This window comes from Rousettus aegyptiacus, unplaced genomic scaffold, assembly GCF_014176215.1.
Source record: "Rousettus aegyptiacus isolate mRouAeg1 unplaced genomic scaffold, mRouAeg1.p scaffold_m13_p_6, whole genome shotgun sequence".
NCBI lineage: Eukaryota > Metazoa > Chordata > Mammalia > Chiroptera > Pteropodidae > Rousettus > Rousettus aegyptiacus.
Window position 1 is genome coordinate 85,800,733 of NW_023416309.1, and position 23,347 is coordinate 85,824,079.

The 23,347-nt window shown below is 36.1% G+C and overlaps 1 protein-coding gene across 8 annotated transcripts in view; it reads left to right on the plus strand.

Moving 5' to 3' along the window:
- Positions 1-23,347, plus strand: part of ACACA (acetyl-CoA carboxylase alpha) — a 253,317-nt gene that overhangs the window by 145,561 nt on the left and 84,409 nt on the right. For all 8 annotated transcript variants that reach the window (XM_036223376.1, XM_036223375.1, XM_036223382.1 and 5 more), the window contains 6 exons: positions 3,996-4,037; positions 5,059-5,274; positions 6,035-6,190; positions 8,229-8,432; positions 12,217-12,372; positions 14,157-14,303. In XM_036223376.1, coding sequence (XP_036079269.1) covers positions 3,996-4,037; positions 5,059-5,274; positions 6,035-6,190; positions 8,229-8,432; positions 12,217-12,372; positions 14,157-14,303 — 921 coding nt within the window. The remainder of the gene's footprint in view (positions 1-3,995; positions 4,038-5,058; positions 5,275-6,034; positions 6,191-8,228; positions 8,433-12,216; positions 12,373-14,156; positions 14,304-23,347) is intronic.

Sequence of the window (23,347 nt, forward strand, 5' to 3'; positions counted from 1 at the left end):
CTCTACACTGTGAAATCCCTATGTTATTGAATAGAAGAGCGAATGTGTCCATGAGGGGGCAAGGAGAGGAGGAAGGTTACCAAGTTTAGTTCAAGAACAACATTGGCTGCTGTGGAATAAAGCAGCTGAGCTGTTACATAGTCGTCTCTCAGACTGCTTCAGAACCAGAACAAGGCAAATGAGGGCCAGCGGAGAGGATCCTAGAGAGTATGCTTGTTGTTAGGTATTTCTTCAGATGCCAGAGAAGGCTATAAGCATTTATAAAACTTCATTGCTTAAACTTCACAGTCTCTAGAGAGCTGTCCATTGGAATGTCTGCTGCTACCTTAGTTTCTTGATTCTACCTAAAGACTGTTCTTCTGAGCTGGCAATATTTACTAGCATTAAGGAGGCTTGGTGTCCAGCCTGTTTCCATAATCATCTAATTAAATCAAGTATATATAAAAGGATTTGAATAACTACTTAACATCGATATTTAAGTAAAAAGCTTGAGGAAAAAACATGCCTATTGTTGTAAATATCTCCTCCATGTTAAAAAAATAAATAAAATTGAAGCCTTGAAAGCAAAAGAACAGGTTCTTTGAATTTTGCAGCTGTATAAGCTGCAGGTCTCCAGTTTCAAGTAGTATTTAACCTTTGTTAGTTTCATTCACATTTCAGAATCCAAAGAATTAAGCAAAAAGTGCTAGTTAAATGGAATATAAGTATTACACTTTTTGAAGCTTTTCATATTCTTTTCAGCCAAGTTTCGTAAAGGATACTAAAATGTCTATTTTCAGGATTTCTTCTTATCCTTTGCCACCTAAGCAAAAGCATTAGGTCCAAAAATTGTGATGAGATTCTACATCAGTTTTGCATCTGTTGAGTTTCCTTTTGTTTCTTGTTTATCAGATTTCCTGAGATTCTGCTATAAGTCACCTAGGAGATAGTTGTACTTTTACTGATTTTATGTGAATGTCTTCTACTTTAAAATTAAATGTTTGGGATTATTTGGACCTGAAGGCAGATTCTACTATTGAAAAGTTATCATGGTTAGAAGTTCATGCCTTTAAAAAAATATTTTTTGATATGTCAATTATATGTCAATAAGCTGAAAAAAATTGGTAATTCTCTTTGCTAGTAGATCAACTATTAGTTTTTCTGAAGCTTTGGTTTGGGTTTTTGTTTTAATTACAGTCTATATAATTAGTTCTCAGCATGTTGAGGTAAAAGAAAATTGCACCAGCAAGCTTTCAATTTCTTCATCTCATTAGGTTTTTAACACGATTATTAGTATCATAATCAGCTATGATGTTTTCTGTTGCAGGTTTTCACATTCTCCGATTTGCAGGGTGTCTTGATTGGCTAATTTAGGCAAATTATTTTGATTGTCTTGATGATGGTTGGCTGATTAGAACACAGCAGGGGTATAATTTCTCCCTGAGAAATGTCTCATTCTTTTGTTTTTTGGTACCAGAACACTAAGAGAGTTTTTCTTTGTGTACATTCAATTATGATGTTTGCCCATAACAGTAGTAGAATGTCTGGAAAGCAATTACATTAGTGATAGAATAAGCATGAATGCTGTTAGTGGAAAAATTGTCAGTGTGAGAAGATAGGATGAAGGAATTTACTTAAACTGTAGGATCAGACTTTTGTATTTCTTCTTTCCTGTGTTTTCTGTGTTTATGTGATTTTTGAGTGCCAAAAGAGGTGACTTTCTATAAAAGTCCTTAGACTTGAAGAATTGCTCATTGATCTTGCTTTGCATTGCACAGAAGTTTTTGCCATCTTTTGGTCTGAATGCTTCATGCTTAAATTGAGAACTTTACTGTGGAGCTAAAAATTTACTCAAAAGTTTTTCACAGTTTGCTTATATCATCTCCATAACACCATTTCTTAGCTAACCTTAATGAAAGTGGATTTTCTGATTGGTGGTCTTTTCCCACATCTGCCAAGAATTAGTCTCCTTTATTATTTGTGGTAAAGACATTTCCATTCACATTGTTCGATTTTCATGCCATTCAGTTACTACAAATTTTCTTGATTGGTTTAGTGGTAAGGAAAGCAGGGGAGTTTGGGGTTACTGTTATGTTTCTGAAGGAAAATGATTTTGGTCCTACAGTTGAATACACTAGAATAAATGGTGTACTAAATAAACATTTTAATTAATTAATAGTTAAGGCAGAATACAAGAGTGTGTGCTTAAAAGATTATATTATCCCTTTCCTTGACTTTTCTTTGAGAAAATTTCATGGAAGGACTTTATTACCCTTCCTTTTTGACTTGTTACTCTTTTAGCTTAATGCTCTGAAAGCCATACCCCTCAAATATAAAACCAAAACTAGATTATATAAATCCCTGAGCATGAAACCTGCCAATGCAGCTGCACATCTTCCTGTCTAACCTTGAAGTCATATCATGTTTTCAGTATTTTTCAGGAGAATTAGAGAATTATTTAGAATGAAAACACCATTAGTAAAAGATCAGTGCTGTGTAAAATCCACTTTCAAAGGACTTTTAAAGACCCAAGCCTGGACAAGGGGTTTCCTGGTCTTGCTAAACAAGCTCCTAGAAGCCTGTTAAATGCAGTTTTATAGTTAAAATGCTAAGGAAAATATAAGAAGATTTATTAACTCTGTAAGCTATAAAAATGTGCAAGCGAGGGTGAGGTATAATATCTGTGGAAAGTATTCAAATTCTCAGTAACCTCAAGAACCACAAGTTTTCAGCATATTTTATTTGTTTGTTTGTTTTTTGCTTTTTTGCTTTAATTTCTGTGTGTGTGTTTTGTTTTGTTTTGTTTTATCTCATCAAAGAGAAGTCTTCTAAATAAGGAATTTGGATTTTAACAAGAATAGAAAGGTAATGCCCTACACTTGAGAGATAGAATGGTAGAGATGAAAGGGCATGGGCTCTGGCATTAAAGGGACCCAACTTCATGTTCTGGCTTTGTGATCCTGGGCATTATCACTTGGTCATGGCTTCCTCAGCTGGAAAATGGGATACCTACCTCGAGAGGTTGTTGAGAGCATTCGAGGAGACAACACTTGAGAGCACCTGCCACCTAGAAGGCTCTTATTTCAGTTTAGGTTTCCTTCATGGTTCCTACAGCTTATTGAGGGATATTTAGGCAGCTAGTCCTGGTCTTTCTGCCTTGTACTAATAAGTGTTTCATTATATTGCACTCATAATGAAGAAGATGCCTAATGAAACCTCCTATAGAGGCAAATAGTAATGACTTGATTTCAACACTGCCAGTAGAGCTTCCCATCCGAGAAACAGGGGTATTTGGTGTTAATAAGTTAAATTTCAGAAACTAATGGACTCTGCTAATTGAATTCATCTTTGTTAATTAATAAGGTTCTAGTAAATTGGTTGCTTTCTTTTATAATGCCCTGCAAAAGAGCAGTAAGACCAAATGATTCCAAGTTCACTAGTTCCCCCACGCCTACCCCCTTTCTTTCTTATGCATAGAATGGTGGTGACCAATGCAACATCTTGTACTTTTCTTTGTCTCGAAACATTATTCTTTAAACCTTTGAAGTTATTGACTTGAGAGTGAATGTGGAAAACATGGATTGGGGATTCTATGCTTTCTAGCTAGCTTACATTTTAAGAGTTTCTTAAGGGGAAACTTGGGAAATCAGTCCAGTAACTACTATTGCAGTGCTGCAGTATTAAAGTATATTGGTTTTATTTGCCAGGTTGTACCAAGAGCAGCACCAGGAAGATTTTTTTTTTGTTTACTTTGGAGATGAAAAAATACTAATTATTTTTTCCTAGGAGAGAGTAGCTATTGAAGTTAGGTTATTAGTGTGGTGATTCTCAAATTTGGAAGTGGGGTCAAAGTGATGGTTACCCAGAGGATCACATACCCTGGGTTCAGCTTTGGTAAGGAGTGTGTTTTCAAGGAAACTGTCTTCTAGATGCTTGAGTGTTTCTGCACTGTGTGTTTATCCCCAAAGAGCCATAGCTATGAAGGACTTATACATTTTCCCCTTCTTTTAACACAGAGAGAATTCCCTAAATTTTTCACGTTCCGAGCAAGGGATAAGGTAAGAACCAATTTCACCTCCTACTCCCCTTTTTTTCTTAAAAGCCCAAGAGTGGCTCATCTTTGCCATGTGCTCTTCTTGCCATTTTTTTTTTTTCTAGTTGACCTTGTGCTTCCCTTTGCCTAACATGGTCTTAGAACTAAACAAAGTTTACTTCTGAAAAAGTTTGATTAGGAAATAATCAAATGTATTGACCTACCCAAAGAAAGCAGTAACTTTCAAAATTATCTTTATGCTTTAGGATGATCCTAATGATGTGATATGAAAGGACTATTGTACATAAGATTATTCTTGTCACCTACAGACAGTTCATTTATACTCAAGTCTTGTGTATGTGCATTAGTTTTTCAATTTTAAAATACAAAATTTCAGACCATGTTGGTTTCTTCCTTTTACCAGCTTATATTTTTGGTGGTCTCTCTTCATTCACTTAATTGACATGTACTCTGGAAAAACAATTTAATTTTGGCGGAACATACTGTAAATGTTAATACAACTCTTTAAAAATATTTATAAATAATTATATATCTATGGACATAGTATGTTCCAAAGCCAGGTATATACTATGTCCTTTGTACGATGTCGGAAATGATAATTGTATAAGACAGAGGTTTTGCTCGTGAGTATTTTAGACTAGTTGGATTAACCCAAAATTCTGGTATGTGCAGTAGTTATTAATGTGAAGCAGTTTGTAGTTAATTATAAAAAATGAATTATAAAGATATAAAATGCTGCGGGAGTTCTGAGGGAATTGCTATTTTTGTTTGTTCCTTTGTTTTTAATGGAGAGCATCACCACTTGTAAAAGCATAAACAATAAAAGTTTGGGAAATAAGTAGATATTTTAGTGCCTAATCTTGTGTATGCTATAGCATTATCTTTGTATGTAGCTCATTTTTGTTGTTCATTAGCACATCATAGCTTATATTTCTATTTTTAAGCATCTCTTTTACATACACATTCATGATATAATTTTGGAATGGCCTCTTATGAGCTGTTTTTACCTCCACTTCTGTGCTCAGTTTGAAGAGGATCGTATCTATCGTCACCTGGAGCCTGCCCTTGCTTTCCAGTTAGAGCTGAACCGGATGAGAAATTTTGACCTTACTGCCATTCCATGTGCTAATCACAAGATGCACCTGTATCTTGGGGCAGCCAAGGTAGAAGTTGGCACAGAAGTGACAGACTACAGGTTCTTTGTCCGCGCAATCATCAGACATTCTGATCTGGTCACCAAGGTGGGTGCTGTACTTTAATGGGAAGTTATTCCTGAGGAAATGGACAGGCATGGTTCAAAATCAGGTTTTCACTGTTTGAAACAAGGCTCTTGTTCCTTTTCATCTCACTTTCTAATACTCAGCAGATGTCTTGAGAATCATTTCTCTCACAGAAGTAAATATTCCATATAATAAAAGGCATTTTTTTCCTTTCATTTGATTTTTCTTGGTGATGGAAGCATTGCATGATAGTACTCACTTGAGAAAGGGAAAAGCATGCAAACAGAAAAGTCAGAGAGAGAGTTAGGTGACGATAGGGGGTAAGGAGAAAAGTTTGAGGTGACCCCATTGTAAACCCGTCTAGAGGTAGGGCGGTTTCTGTACACAGCAAGGCGCTTCCTGGTGTTTTAGTTACTACTGCATCCCATAGCCAAAACCTGCCTTCAACGTTTCCTTTCTAAATAGATTTTCTTTTTAAATTACCCTTTTGGCATACATGAGATATAATCCTATTGGGGTTCTAGCTCTGGGAATGCCCAAGCATCTCCACCCATTGGAAGCAAATGATACACTAAGAGGCAGGAGGAAGGGCTGCAGGAACTCTTTATCTGACCCTTGCCTGCCCCTGCTGCCTATGGTTATTAGGCTAAGGAGAAATGTAAATATCATCTATGGCAGGTGCCTTATGATCATGATGTATGACTGCTTACGTAATTATAATAGCCGTTTCTTTATTGCCTCTTTTAAAACACATTAATGTTTATCTTGATTTCCTGCATAGGAAGCTTCTTTTGAATATCTACAAAATGAAGGGGAGCGACTGCTCCTAGAAGCCATGGATGAGTTAGAAGTTGCTTTCAACAATACAAATGTCCGTACTGACTGCAACCACATCTTTCTCAACTTCGTGCCTACAGTCATTATGGACCCATCAAAGGTACATTTCTCCTTCACTTCTCTCCCAGCACTAAAAGCACAAGCAGGGAGATTCATTCACATTTATTCACACATGGACCTGGAAACAGGTACTCTTGGTCAGCTGGTTAAGTTCTTGATCTTTAAAGTTCACAGAATGCTTTTAAGGCTGGATTTCTGGGATGGTGTCAAAAATTTGATATAGCCATTGAAAGCAGACCTCAAAACTGAAGGCGGCGGTATGATCTTATCTTATTGCCATTTATAAGCAATACAAAAACATAAAAACCTTTCTCTTCTTTCGTTGGTACCTGTCTTATGATATTTCTCATGATAGTGGTCCTATATTATATAATGCCCTTGGATTTCTCACCTAGAATAATTAACTTTTCTGTTATTGGGCATTTTGGCAAAATTACTGCCTCACGTGTTTTGTATGTTTTCTTCCCTGGGGTTCTATTCTGAAATGCATTCCTTAAAATTTAAAGAAGGAAAACAAGATGATTCTGTACTTGATCTTTTTATCTCAGATGTAATAAAAACAGGCTGCTTTCTGTTCCTGCTCCAACTTTTTTCTATCATGATATCGTGGAATTTGGATAGGAGAACCAGTATATTCCTTTCTCAAGATCAGTTATAGGCATGGACTTTTGATTTTTGAACTTAGTATTTGAGACCTAAGAAATCATTTCTACTTTTTTGTCTTCAAGACTCCAAGTTGCTTTAGTCTCTCAGGAAAGCCAAGGATAAGACTGCTTCTCACTGGGTGTCAAGTCTCATCATGTAGCTTAAATAAAGGTTCTTCTAAGTATTCTGGAACTGATGAAACTGAAAGACTTAAACATGGCCTAGACACTCTATAACTATGTATATTTTTAGATTTAATGTACTGTTTCTCGTTGAGTTTTTGATAGCAACCTCTCTGTTCTTCTCCAAACACTCATCTATCTGGGTTCTGCCTTTCTAATTATAGATAGCTGTCAATTTCCTGTATAGAGAGATTATTGACTTTTTGTTCCCTTGAGAAAAGAATACATACATACCTCTTGGTGAATAAGCAAGGGTGGGAATAGAGAAGTTAACTCCTTGAAACCTAATACCTAAAATACTGTGATGTAGAAACAGACTACAAGGCTGGCACATACTTCTGAAGAACCACAAGAGAAGGATGGTATGAAATATTTATGATATTTTCTAGTTGAGAAAGCATTTTAGAAAGATACTTCATTTAAGAAAACATTAACTTTGAATATGTCCTAGCAGCCTGCAGCCATATTAGGAAAAATGTTTTTGCTTTACTATGTCAATAAGGAGAAATCATATCTAAGGCCATTTGGTTTAAAAAAAAAAAAAAAAAAAAAAGCAAAAAAACCCAAAAAACAAAAAAACTCACCGAACTCTGAAAACTAGAAGCACTAAGCTACTTTGGTATAAAGCTTAGAGAAACTAGGGAATATCTGCTTCATATACTTAAATCCCAGTTGTACTTGGCAATGACAAAGCTTCAATGCTCTATTTAGAGAGAACATTCTATGAAGCACCACCTACAAATTGTCTGTCTTTAATTTGTGCAATTTACCAAGAGACATATATTATAAACTTTAATAAAAATGTATGGAAAAAAGCTCATGGTGGTAATTGCTATGTTGATTTAAAGTCCTGTAAGTACAATGAAACATAGTTACCATGCATATAAATGCTACTTAACAGCTATTTAACTAGAGATTTTATTCATATTTGGGGCTTTCTCTTAAATCCCATGGCTTGTAATTTTAGATATTGCAGATCTTTGGTATAGGGTATGAATATAATTGAGAAAGGGGTAGGTAGTTGCACAGATATGGGTGCAACTACACAAATGACAGGTCAGCATGAAATTGTCCCTGACTTGTTCTAAGCAAGAGTAGGGTTGGGGAGAAACTATCTTATTTTTTGTAAGGAAAACATGTAGTACACATCTCTAGAAACCAGCATCTTTTCCCATTCCTCCTTTCCCAAATATGGACAGGTGCTAGTTACAAGGTATTTAAGTCTTGTGCTTGATGCTGTGTCTGTGTCAGATTGAGGAATCTGTGCGGAGCATGGTAATGCGCTATGGAAGTCGGCTGTGGAAATTACGCGTCCTCCAGGCAGAACTGAAAATCAACATTCGCCTGACACCAACTGGAAAAGCAATTCCCATCCGCCTCTTCCTGACAAACGAGTCTGGCTATTACTTGGACATCAGCCTGTACAAGGAAGTGACTGACTCCAGGACAGCACAGGTATAGTCATCAAGCAGGCTCCTCAAGGTTTTTATTTGGTCCTACAGATAAGCCACTTGCCCTTGCTATGGAAGACTTAAACTCATAAATCCCGTTGGTTTACCTTGTGGGGTTGTCCTCTATCAGCTTAAATGATTACAGGAATTTGAAAAACTTCATTTGCTTTATAACATGTGCCTATGTTCTTAATCATGGGTGTTATACAACTTTCAATCTTTTGTCATGTATTGGTGAGCATGTATTGGTAATTGTGTGATTTAGGGCTTGTCCTTGGAAGGCTCTTGGGCTGCTTGAGCAATCTTTGTCCTTCTTTCTGTTTTCAGGCTAGTTAGACTGCTCATTGCCAAGTAAGGAAAGGAGAATGTTAAAATATATCAACTTCCATCTTAAAGAAGGAAAATTTCAACATAATATAACAGCTTGAGCAAGATCAAGCAGTAATTTTAACATATTGACCCATTATGTTATTTCATTTACACACATTATCTTTCCTTCAAAGAGTTCACAGTTGTGTATATCTATAAAAGAGGGAAGTGGAAAATTTTAACCCATTTTTCAGGTAGAAAAATGAAGAATGTGAAAATGGAAAGTGACTTTTTGAGTGGATAGGTTCTGTGATAACAGAATTCCTTATTAATCTGTTTTATCACCTTAGTTTCTAAATATTTGGGCCCTTTGCTGTGGTACTGTATTTAGGTTGGTTCGCCATTGTTTACATCTTTTTAAGAACTAGGATATTATTTCGGGTCTTTGGCCTGAACTTGAGAAGTACATTTCTTCTAGTTAAAGGATGAACTTGCTCTTGTGTGTGTACACAAAGGTTTCAGTATGTTCTATGCATTGGGTGCCAAGAAGAGATTCTATGTCTCTTGTTTTTATCTATGTCCTTTTAAATCTGAGACCAAAGGTGAGGAAAGACATTTTTACCAGTACTTTGAAGATGAATTTTAAAAATCTGAGTTTGGATAGCTGTCAGAGTGACCTTTCATTTTGTGCTTTGATTCCCAGTTAGATGGCCAGAGAAATCTATCCCATGAGAAGTGAACAGTTAAAACAGAGAGAGAGAAATGTGCAAGAGTGCGAGGGGTGAGCAAGAGAAAGAGTATTCAATAATTTTTGCTGCATTTGATGTTTTTCAGGGCAACCTTAAAGACATTTTCAGTCAAAGCTTTCCATGGGTAGGGATGTTTTTAATTAACTTCTACAATGGCTTCAAGGCAGGTCTATTCTTGTGAAAAATAAGATGGCCACTTGAGATTTCAATGTTTATGATAAATAAGTTTGTTCTTCATAACTACTTTTTTCCCCCTTTCTTTTATTAGAAAGCACTTACATTTCCCTCTTGCTGGCTAGTGGTGACACAGAGGCATGAAAGGCACAGATGCCTTCAATCAGGGTTTACTACTATGCCTGGCACAAAATAAACACCCAATCAGTATCTGAAAGAATGAATGTGCTACCTTTAGCCTGAGGAAGAACCCCTTTTATTATGGGTCCTGCATTTTTAGGAAGCCCTGAAGGCTCCTCAGTTGAGAGCAACAACCACTGCTTCTTGTGAACTGGAGGGCCCATGGCCAGAGGAGGGAACCCACAAGAGGAATAGCCTCCAACTCAGTTCTGGCAGTCCTAATGCCTACCTGATGCTTATTGCCAATTTCCCCCTCTTTCTTTGCTCTAGTGAGTTGTGTTAATTTTAAATGATATAGAATCATGTGTATCATTTATTCCTTTGTTCATTAACACTTGTTAACCACCTTTAGTGTGGTTAACAGGCAATATGAATACAAAGAGATAAAAAGTGATCTCTAGTCTCAAGAAATTTACATCTCTAGGTAATTAGTTTCTCTGCAGTATAATTACGATTCTGCCATTGTAAAATAAGTGCAGGGTTCTCAGGGAACAGACTGTATGAGAACAGAGATTGTTTTCCAAGAGAAGCTCTTTAGATGGCATCTGGTGCAAGGTGTGTGATATATTAAATGTACATATATTCATGAATTTGTCAAACATATACTTTACCAGTTCTTAATTATGATATCCAATATTGTAGAAAATGGAATTAACATAGATAGCTAATCATTTGGAGGCTTCCAGTACTATCCATTACTGTCCACCTCTTGCTCCAACACATCGTTTATTCTTTCTGCCAGTAAGGAACAAGGTTGGCTGGCTTGAGTTTCATTCTGTTGCATTTTCCTTGTATAGTTTTTGTGGTATTGACTATAATGAACACTCATGTCAGGCAGCTATAGTGGGAGAAAAGATTGGGTAATCACCACATATGGTCAGTTTATATCCAATGTGTAGTGTAAGGGAGAAATATACATTTTTAAATCACTTTTATTGAGATACAATTTACATACAATAAAATGCACTCATTTAAATGTACAGTTCAGTTCATTCTGAATTGTATACACTTGTGTACCACCATCATAGTATTGATAGAGAGTATCTTGATACCCCTAAAAGTTCTCTTGTGAGTCCAGTTCCTTGATACTAGCACCCTATCCTCAAGTAACACTTTGAATCTCTTAAAACATTACTATTCTGCCTCTCACATTCCTAAGACATTGCTAATTCTACCTTGCACCTGATGACTTTCACCGTTGGTCATATGGAAGAGGACTGAGAACTATTCCATGGGATTTTGAGCAGCCCAAGACAAGTTTTGTCCAGCATAGGACATGATTGGCAAGTCAGCAGAATACATTTGTTCTTCTGATCTAAGAAGCTAAGGATTCACTTAGCTGAACTAAGAGTAGTTAAGCACTTAATTCTCTTATGTTTGTATAGCAGGTCCACAAATCTATTCATTAATAGTAGACTTACCTTATATATTTTAGGCCTGAAAAGATATATGGGGATATGTACATACCCTTACATCTAAATCTCCAAATCTTACTGCATTGGTAATCTATATTTTATGTATTCATGCATGAAGTGCCTAGTTTAGTGTCATACAGTCTCTGGGCACTCGATAAATATTAATTGAATTGAAATAATGGCATCCTGTATAAATATTGATAAGCAAATAAAAGTAAGCATATGGAATATGATGTATTCTTCTAGAAATATTTGCGTTAATATGATTAAAAACTAATGTGATTTTATTATGTGACGATGTAAGTATTTTAGGAGCTCTTTGTTGTAGACATAGTATACAGACAGAAATATATGTCTACATATAGAGATATGTAATTTAATAAAAAGTATTTCTTTTACTATAGACTATATCTTATGAGCTAACAAGAATTAACTGGTTAGACTGGGTGAATGAAATCCACTTGTGACAGAAATATTTGAAGCCTTTGTGTGCCTGTTACCTTCAAGTACTTTCTAATCATATAAACTAAAGCATAGATGATATGGTAGAGCCTTGACTTGGTCGTCTATTTGGGGGGAAAAAACAGAACTCTCTTCAGTGCATAGCTGGTCCTTAACTTATATACTAGTAGCACTGCTCAAACTGGTAGTTGACATTCTTTGTTTCTGAATATATGGTATTCAAGTCACTTTAGAAGGCAAGCATTGTCAGTCTGCCTCTGACATGTGAAATTTACACTGTACTTTCTCGTTGATTTCAACTAATCCAAAAGTGAGAGCAGTCTACAGTGAATTGTTGGTTAATCTGAGCACCATGTACCCAATGTTAAGAAGCATATCTTGGCTACTCAAGACACCAAAAATGTTTCAAGAAATAACATTTGTGAAAAAAGCCCCCTTAGGTAGCTATTTGATTTTTTTCTCTGTCTCAACTCCCCATGCCATCCTCTTTTTCCTACAGATCATGTTTCAGGCATATGGAGACAAACAGGGTCCACTGCATGGAATGTTAATCAACACTCCATATGTGACCAAAGACTTGCTTCAATCAAAGAGGTTCCAGGCACAATCCTTAGGGACAACATACATATATGATATCCCAGAGATGTTTCGACAGGTAAGGGTGGCTAACAGCGGGGGGCGGGAGTGGGGTGGGGTGTTCTCATATGTTCCAAAGAAGGCAAGGCTTTCTTGAATCTCCAGATGCAGTTTAGACTGGAATGGGGCACTCCTAAAGGACAGGAAATATCTCTTTTCTGTCTCATTTGGGATTTGGTGACTGTCAACTTAGATGTTAGATGGTTCTTTATGAGTTAACAGGAGAAAAGGTAAGGATAGAAACCTCTGTTGAGTAGAAGAGAGTAAACTGAGACCGCATGCTCTTTATGGTAGTTTACAATGACCTGTGTGAGAAGTTATGTTCAGGTATATATTTCCTAAGCCTATATTCAAATTATGGATATTAAAGAGGTTTGAAACTCTAGTTCTCATTTTCCTATTTTCCAAGATAACCAGGCCTCGAGCTGATAGCCTAGGGTTAATATGATGAGAATCAATATAGATAACATATACAAATGGATATAGAGTTCATGGTACACAGTTTAAAATATCAGTTCTTTGGCAGCAGATTTATTATAGCTGAATAAAAACTAGCATGTGAAAATATGATATTATGACTCTTATCCTCTATATGAAAATAAATTCCTTTGATCTGTATGGTGAATCATCTCTGTGCTGCAGATTTTTCTTTCATCAATAGAAGGCAAGAAAAGTATATCACTAGCAGAAAATGCAACAGATAAAGAATAAGGTATCAAAGAATACTGAATTTGTCCTTAAAAAAAAAATCTATGAATATAGGATTTTTCCAAATCTCCTAGTTAATACCACCAATATTATCACATTTGAATTTTACTGAAGTAGTATATGTGGCATTGGTAAATAGTCTATCTGTAATTCCTGTATTATTTACAAACACAAGAGATTCTTCTGTTTTCTCTCTTGAAACATAGCTACCTTCATTCAGTATTACTAGCCTAAAAGTTGTTAGCCTAAAAGTTGAGTATTGATTCAGTTTTGCAGTGGCAGCGCTATAAATAGATATGACATTCTGCATAATTCTTCCTATAGACTAGACATAAACACAGTGATTAGGATATCTAGGTATGAATGAGTCATATTGGTTTTAAATGTTGCTTTGAGGCAAGCAAAAAAACAAATGAACTAGTCCCCACTTCATGAGGCATTTGTTTTGGTAATACGAAGTTGGAAATGAAAGTCATAGCGGTTTTTTAAATGGATAGGTGTTTCTACCTGTTTACTCAAATTGGAGCGGAATTGACCTGCACATTTACAAATAGTTATATCACTCTAGTGAGCTAATTTCTATTTGTGGGCCTATAGATCTGAGAAGATAATTAGGAAAAGGATGTTCCTCCTTAACCTCTAGTAGAAACTTTAGTCTTGCCTTCTTGAGGTTTCTTTTTATTAGCTGGGTGTCATGTCACTTTCCTGGTTATTCTTCTATTGCCAAGTTTCTCTAGGATTTTTCTTTCTCGTTTTTTTTTTTTTTTTTAAGGGGGATTGATACTGTTTAGTTATTTTAATTTTCCTGAGATACTGTTAGGTCTGGTGTGTTTGTTAATGTTCTAGTGCTGATTGAGAATCACTCAATGGTTTGATTTTGTTGGAAATGTGCCTGAGTTTTGGCATGTAAAAAACATTATGTAAAAAATAATTACAAATCTGTTTTAACTGAGAGAGCTGTAGAATTCTGTCTAACATTTAAACACTCGGCAGAACACTTGGAAAAGAAAGAGTAAAACCAGATTGACCAAATCTTAGTGTTTATTTTTGTCTATGTTAATTATCACTGATTAGTAAACTTCTCTCCTCCACTAGTCCCTGATCAAACTCTGGGATTCTATGTCCACTCAAACATTCCTTCCATCACCCCCTCTGCCTTCGGACATGCTGACATATACAGAGCTCGTGTTGGATGATCAAGGTCAACTGGTCCACATGAACAGGCTTCCAGGAGGAAATGAGGCAAGTAGTTGAGTCCCCCCCCCCTTTTCTTATCTCTGTGTCCATCAATACCAACTTTTCATGGAGGTGGTCATTAAATAGTATTAACATCCAGATGGTAGGCAGCATAGTAGTCTTGTTGGTAGAATTCTTGAGAGAGAGACCATTGAATGGCTATCATGGAATTATTGTTTAATGTTTTAGGTGTGGTAATGGTATTACATTTAAAAAAATAATATTACAGTTTTGGCTTTTAAAAGTATTTTCTATTAGTTATGCATACCAAAATTATTACAGATGAAATGATCTAATATCTAGGATTTACTTCAAAATAATGAGGGGTGAGTGGGAATATAGATGAAAAGAGATTGGCCGTGAGTTGTTAATTGAAGCTAGATGGTAGATACATAGAAATGGACTATTTTCTCCATTTTTGTATATGTTTGAAATTTGAGATTTTCTATAATAAAAGCATCTTAAAGTATTGTTTTTCTTGATATTTTTCCGTACTTGGATACGTATTTGCATATACTAGTATTTTTTTATATATATACTTGAGTAATTAGATCTGGTGCTGTTCTGAACATGGTAAATATATTCTTCTTAAAGAAGTGCCATCAGAACCAGGGGTTTAAACATTGAAGAAAGTACCAGAGAACCCGTTTCTGATAGTTATCTGAGAATGCACTTTCTAGCCTTGGAGTCTTCTCCTATTGTGTACTATTAATTATGATAAAGTGTTATGTTCTGCCCCATACCCTCTGTTTACCTGCATACATAGAGATTCTTCCTGATTTTAACTATGCTTCTAATGTACAGTTATAACAGAAGTACACCTAAAAAGAGATATTCTTTTATTTCAACCTCAGATATAATACTAGATAAATCTCATTCCTTAGAAGGAATAATCTTTACCTGGGTGTTTACCATAAACAGGCTGGGTAGACGTGTGGAGATTATATGAATCTTTTTTTATACAGTATCTTTAAAAAAAAAAATATTACTGTACGTGCAAGGTGCATGGCTGTTTCAGTAAATACATCAGTGGATACCAAAAGCAGATGATTTGGTATTAAGGTGGATGAATCATTGGACCAGGTGGAGAGTATCAGACTTGTAGTGAGTTCTTCTAATCTAAGGCAGGGGGCTAGGGAGGAAGGGTGCATAGAATTTTGACGGGAGTAGGTACATACTCATTAACACCAAGTTGATACAGAGGTTTGTGCCACTGTATGTAGCATGTTTGTAGTCAGCCCCTCAACAGCAATACGAAGTTTCATTGCCCTAGACTTAAATTCTGATTCATTGAACAGTATAGTCTTCAGGAATGGAAGGCAACCTTGTGAACATGGTCTGAGAGGGAAACTGCTTTAACTAAAGTAATTAAAACACAGAATGAGATTTTGGGCCACATGAAAGCTAGATGCAGTGCTTTGTGAAACCTCTTGCCATGATCTTTCTCCCCTGCTTTCTCTCTGCTCTCATTCTGTGTTTGAGCGAATGGAGACTGGGGGAATAGTGAAGTCCCAGAGGGACAGAGCTCTGTTCTTGCTGAAATTACAAGCACAGAGCTGCCTGGGCATGAACATGTAGTGTTTACTCTGCCAGTATGAATACAAATAGTCTTATTATACGGGACTCTGTACCCAAAGACACCACACACACACACACACACACACACACACACGAATAAAAAAAATTAAAGATTTTTTTTAACCCTTTTAAGACCCAACAACCTTGGTGGAAAATAGATGTCATAGACTATAACTATGAGTAGTAGAGTCAATACAGGAACCACGTTTCTCTTTGCCCAGTGCTTTAATAATCTTGAAATCTAGACATCTAATAGTACTATTTTTTTCTTTTTGTCAATTCTTACATTCTTCTGGTTCTACTCTTTTCCCTCCTTAGTTGCCTGTTTTCTTTGTTCTCTTTTCCTTTTCTTCTGATGATTGACTAGGATTGAGGCTGAGCATTAGCTTGCTGTTTCTAAGTCTTTTGAGCTTGGAATAAGACTGAGTTCTTTTGTGAGCAGTTAGTGACTAATGCCTGGAATGGCTGGTGAAGTCAGTCAGTGGCCATAGCTAGATTATAGGGCACTGCACGACAGGAATGAGGTTGGGGTATTAGTATCAAACTCTGTTACCAATAGCTTGAACATACAATGGAGCATGTCCACCGAGAGACTGACCAATCTAAAGATGGAGTTTTAGCAGTCAGAACTCTGAGAGACAGCTGTGCCTAAGAGATGACGAGGTGTCAGTAGGATGTATTTTTTCATGCTCAGCCTAGTTTTATCAGGGCAAGTTGACTTTCAGCTATTGCAGTTTAATTTTCTTTGGCCTACGAGACAAGTTTGTCATGAGCCTGGCACTCTACATATTACCCCAAGAATGATTAGAGGGGAAAAAAAAAAAAGCACATGCTGATGAGATTTGGAGCAAATTTGTCCTGTCCCAAAGAGAATGGGCATCTGAACAGAGCCTTGAGAAATAGTTGTATTTAAAAGGAATAAAAAATTGACCTGTTAATGTTCTGTGAGCCAAGGTTCAATGTAAATTCATTGATACTATACAGACATTAAATCATTATAATGTGGTATTCTCCAAAGATGATGGCTCTACTGGGTCATCACTGGGTGATAGTGCATTACCTTGAAGAATTGGAGTTTCTGTGTTTAAAAACTAGAGCATGGGTACAAGGAATAAAGGAAAAGCAAGAGATTTCTGCTGACTTTCCTTATTGAGATGCATTTCTCCATAATCAAAGGCAGAAAACCTGCACTTATCAGGCCATCAGCTTTATGGATGGCCAGTCTTTTTTCCCTATTTTTTTTTTCCAGGACAGTAAATAAGTAAAATGGCGATGGAACTAAGACTTGGAACTATTCAGTTCCATTTAGTTTTAGGTAACTTGTTTGCCATTTGAGGAAGAATATTGGCTGTTTCAGCAGAGATGTGACCAGCATTTTGAACATTGTGCTCATGTCGAAAGCAGGGGAAAGAGAGCTTTTCTGATGCAGTGTTAGCTACTTTCTCCTTTATATTTTCCTAGTTGTCCCTTCACCGTCAAGAAAGATGTAACTGGAGGAATGCTACCTTATTCATGATAAAAGGTATAGGAGAACATATTTTTCTCTTTCAGATTTGATGGCATTGCTTTTACTATGAATTTAGATTAAGGAATAAAAAGAGATGTAGGCTAAATCTGTGAACTTTGTTACTTGCAAATAGCTTCAAAGACAAGCAGTCCCAGATTTTTTTTAATAGTTTCGAGTAAAGATGAAAATTGAGGAGAAAATGTGATTGCAACATAGACTAAATTTGATATCATTTCTAGCTGCTATGATAGGCACTGTATGTAAATACACAGCTAGATGAATGTGTGCTGTTGAGGCTGGATACAGAAGAAATGCAGCTAACCAACAGTTCTTCTCTTACCACATGTCAATTTTGGAGGAATTGTTTTCATTTTCCTGCCAGTTTGCTAACTTGTTTTGATCATTTGGTGGAGGCTGTAATTGCAGGTGGGAACATTTTGAGTAACAGTTCACAATCCAGTGCAGCTGCTTTTTGCACTAAATCCTATTATTAAAAGGCTCAGGCTAAGATCAAGCCAAGGGCTATAACCGACTTGACAGAGAACAACTTAACTTTGCCTGGTAGGACGAAGAAAACACTAGTCTTCTAGAGACTATGTACTTATTTGTTCTGGAATGTTATTAGCATTCTTTTATTATATTTCTTTTAACAGCTCTGTGAACTAGATCATGAATCTCTAAACCGGGCAATGATGAAAGATATGATAGTAATGCAACTTTTATAGTAATTTTAGTGTGGATAGAAATTAGGGCCCTGTTTTTCTTACTATTTCAGAACATGAGTTTTTTTTAACAATGTGAACCCATCCCTCTCATCACTCCTGTCATAATGAAAAACTGAGATGAGAAGATGCTGCGTTTAGAAGCAGTTATAACAATTAGGTACAGGATGTATACTTCAAAAAGGATTGGTAGTTAAAAACTGGAATTTTTGTATGGTATTAAATTTTTTCATTAAAATTGTTCTAGGAGATAGATATATTCCAAATTGACTGTAGTTGGGTGATCACCTACACACACACACACACACACACACACACACACGTAATCACTCACTCACTCAACCCCCCACTCCTGCTACACACACACACACTTAAGAATTGCAGTGGTGCCAAGGCTTCATTTTTTCCTATGGACACTAGATGTCAGGGTTTTTCCTTCTCAGCAGCTCAGCATTCAGACAAGCCTCTTGAATTGCCCTGTTTGGTGAGGCAAATCTAGCGGTATCCTTTTCCTTTTTTTCACTTGGTATTGTAAGCTTTGCCTGGTATTCCTTCAACGTGCAATTGCCTTTTTTTTAACTCTTTGGGTGGAGGAGATTTGTCGAACCTTACATCATGACTCTATACATTTTTATAGGAAACATTTTTTTTAGGAAGAAGATTGAGGAGGAAAAACAGTAGTGTAAATTAAAGACTAGCTGCCATCATAACTGGTATCTTGGTTTCAGTTCTGATTTATATTCTTGGGGATGAATTGGTGGAAATGGTGGGAGTTAGGAATTCAGTTCCAGAACTGCCCAGCCTCACCCATATTTGTTGGCAATGCGCTGATGTCCAGTCCACCAAAGCATAAGCGTGTCTTTAATTTTTTTTATTATAAAATATTTCAAACTTACAGAAAAATAGGAGAGTGATATGACTACCTTAAACAAATCTTACCATTTTGACACTGCTTCTCGCTTATATGTTGTAATAATCCTTTGAAATCTGAATTTGAGTAAAAACAAATTTAAGAGTTGGATAGGGGAAAGAAGTTGGTAAGCTTGTATAAACCTAAAAGATTGGAAGAAATTAATTAGTAGATCCATTTCAACAGTTCTAGGCTGGGCTTCTGAACCCAAAGGACCTCTTATTTTAGAAAAACCACCATAACCCTCTGTCTTAATTCACTTCGTTGACATTATCCATTCTCTCAAAGGAATTGCTTTGGTTATCCTGGATTCAGGTTCTAGAGGAACCCATTGTGCTTTGAAACTCTGACTGCAGAGAATGTATATATGTTTATGGACGTGAGAAGAGAAAGTGTTGAACATTTCTCATACACACAGAACTCAAATATTTTTCTAGTTTAACAAACATTTTTAAAAAATTTTGTGTGCATATTATTTAACTTGTTTTAACCTCGGAATAGTTCCATGAATGTAAAGCTAATTTGGATGTATTTTGGATGTGCTTTGGTTTCATTCTTTTGAAATCAGTTTACCTTTTCATGCTGGGTGTGGAAATTGAGTCCATGTCAGTCCTTGAGATATATGTTGGAAAAGAGAAAATTTGTATTGTTGTATGCTGAAGGTGAGCTCTGAAATAGAGCTGATAAAAATGGATCTAAAAAATAGGACCATGGTCTGTGTACTGATTGTTCAAGTTATAAAAGGAGACTAATGGTCCTTGTCACCAATCTATCCTTGAAGATGGGAGAATGTAAGTGCTTTGAGATCCTCAGCAGAAAAGTATTACCTACCACTGATTACATATAAACATTCATAATTTGTGCTTGCCTTATTTTTTGTCAAGGGCTTCCAAAAACCAATTTTGAATCCTTTTAGGGCTAGCGAGATAGGAATTTCAAGTACAGAAAAAAGACATTATGGAATATGTGGTGAAATAGTTTTATTTAAAATTATATTGTGCTTTTCTTTTATCTTCATACTAAGTGAGCATGTTTGGCTACAAGTCTTGTCTAAAATGATCCTCAGAACCAAAGTTAGTCCCTCATTAGAAAAATATTGAAGCTAGTTTTGAAACAGGTTTTCCTGCCATGGAATTACTTTTACTGACTTTTTAACACTATTCTTTTGGGATGCATGTACTTTTCTTAGAATTCCTTATGAATGACTATTATTGGTGTTGGAGTGCTCTCTTCAGGTTAACTAGTTGAGTTTGACTCATTTCATTAGTAGCAAACCAAGGCCCAACGAGCTTGACTGACTTTGAAAACCCTAACATATCCGTTAGCCGAGACTGCAGAGAAGGAAGAATTTGAACATCAGCAGAAAGAGCTAGAAAAAGTATGCACCCCATCATTACCAAGTTGTACCAGAGTGCAGGAGGCATGTCTGGAGGAATGCCTGAGGGCTTCCCTAGTGGTGAAGCCCCTCCTTCTAGAGGAGCCTCTTCTGGCCCTACCGGAGAAGAGGTTGATAAAGCCAACCGTGAGCATAGATTTAGCATTGTTCCACACAATACGGAAGGACCCAAATTTGTAGTAAATTCCATGGCAATTTTAAAGTTGAGCTGCTGTATAGTAAATAACTGCTATATAGGAAATAACCGGGCATTCTTGATACTTGAATATGGAATATGTGCACAGGGAACGAAAATAACAATACACTCTATAAGAACTATTGTAAAGTGGAAAATGCAATGTCTTAAATAAAACTATTTAAAATTGGCACCATTAAAAAAAAAAAAAGTCATCAGTAGAAACATTTGGTTCACCTTAAACTGAGGAACTTCTTGAGTAGTATCCTCCAGAGCAATATTGGTCTTGAATAGTTAACATAATTCAGAGCAGAAACCCAGAAGTTGAAAATTCCAAGAGAATCAGTGCTTGTTTAGGGAAACCAGAACTGTAATTGATGAATTGCAGAAGGCTCAGTATAAACCACTCTAAAAGTGAAAAACTCCAGGAGACTCATTCATGAAGAGAGTTGGGGGGAACCCACACTTTTGTGGACTTTTCCTTGTAGACTTGTACCAAATTCCTACAATTTTCTCCAAATTTGGAGAAAAATCTCATCCTGCTTACTGCAGGATGAAAGGGAAAGTGCAGCACTTTCAAAAGTTACTCCTAGAGATAGCCTTTAAACAAAAGAATGTATTCACCAGCATTTTTATACATCGTAAATTTTAAGATTTTACGGAAAAATGATGCGATATAGTACCCTATGTCAAGAAACTTTACACAGCTGCAGATAGAGGCAATAATGAACATCAAGACAGCAACAGATGCCACCAGAGGATGAGATGTGGCATGGAGCATCAGAGTTCAACATTTGTTTATATGATTAATGGGTGAGGCTTCTTGAACGGCAGTAGGCCAACTCAGTTAATTTCTATATCAACCAATTACTGCCATGCCCCCTTTCTCAAATACCACTGGTTTATATGTGCTCCATTGCATGTTTTTTGAAAAATTCATATGTTTATTAAAACATTGCCTGTATATGTATAAAATTAATATGGTTTCATGTATATAAATATTATAGGGAGAAATAATTCCATTTATTGTTTCTAATCTTTGGTAACATTTTCAAAGAGTTACCCCGGGATGAAAATTTTTTGCTCTAAAAATGGTATTTTTCTTACCCTTTTATCGATTTTCAGAAGGATTGAGGTAACTTTGTTCAGCCATTTTTGAATTATCCAAGCATGAAAAAAAGAGTTTTTCAGCTGTTACGAAAATTGTTTTCAGCTCTTTTATGTGATCATAGAACACTAGGCAATGGAAGATGATATCCAGCAGATAATACAATATGGAAAGAAAGGCACTGACATTTTTTTCAACATGGTTTTTCTGAATGGCACATTTTAAGTCAAATATTATATTGCCTTATGATTTAAAAATACACATTTTAACACATGGTATTTTCCAATATTTCCTCAAGTATGTTTTTTTCATGAGATTCTAACATGACTTAAAATTGTAATTGTTTTTTTTTTTTTTGACTGTATCTAATTAAAGTGCAGATACCATATTCTGTACAAACTACAAAAGAGGAAAAAAGTAACATTTTGTTAGGTGTCTATAAAGGAACTCGAGTTCAGATTCCTTCTCCCTGGGTCTTAGTTTTCTCTTCTTTGTGGTGCAGGTGATGCTTAAGTCTATTTCAGCTCTGACTTTCTAGGAGTCTTTGTCTCGCTGCTCCAGGGCCTTGCAGGATGGTCATCTTCCTGGCCCTGGCAATAGTAGAGCAAAAGCTATTGGAGACTTTGCCAGAAAAACTCAGCTTTTAAACTTTTAGCATAGAAAATAAAGCTTCCACATCTCAGCCACAGTCTAACCTACATTTAAGTCAAGATAGAAAGATATTATTACAATTGAACTCAAAATTGAGGAGAGAGATATAAGAAAGGCAACCGTGGCAAAGATATTCCCTTTCTGCTTCCCACGGCATAGCTAAAGTTGATGGATGCGTCTTACATCCTTAAATATTGTTTATTTTGCTTAATATTGTTTATTTTGCAGTAACAGCAGCTTTGGAAAATGCATGTGTATACATATGGTGTGCATGTGTGAATGTGTGCACTTGAACATTCTGTTCACACTGATAGTACAATTAATGTTGATGTCAATTTTGGTGTTAACTTTGGGTCATAATTAGTGTTGACATTTGGTGTCAGACTAATGGCATTTATGGGCACCATCAGAATAAATGTTAATATTATCATCTTTTTAGTATCTGTTATAGTAACATTAAACCAGGGTCTTCCCAGGAGAAAAAATACATATATGGATAGATAGATAATGCCTTTCTGTATTACTGGTGTTGCTCAGCGAGAAAATGACATCTCAGGGCAGAATCCTAATCACTGTTTGGAGCATCAGAAATAATGATCACCTCTGATCGGAGGTTGTGAATAATTCATTTGGTTTGATTTTCACGTCCTGTCCAGTGATACTTTTCGAACCAAATGTGTTTCTACAGGAAAATAATGGTCCCACTTCTTATGGAAATACTGTGGCACAAATCATTTTACCCACATAAAAACAGTTAAATAAGACTGTTCTCTTCTGCTTGCTTTCTCCTCCCATTCCTTCCTCTCTCTCACTTGGCGTGTGTTTATTCCAGAATCAGATTGTGGCCAAAGAAATATTTTCTTCCTTAGAACTTGTATAAGGAAAACAAGTGTTTATTTCTGTTTATCCTTAGCTTATTCACAGTAACTCTTGATCCTCTTCCCTTTTTCACTTTAAGGTAATTAGGTTGCTTACCCTAAACCTAAAAAGCCAGCTAATTGGA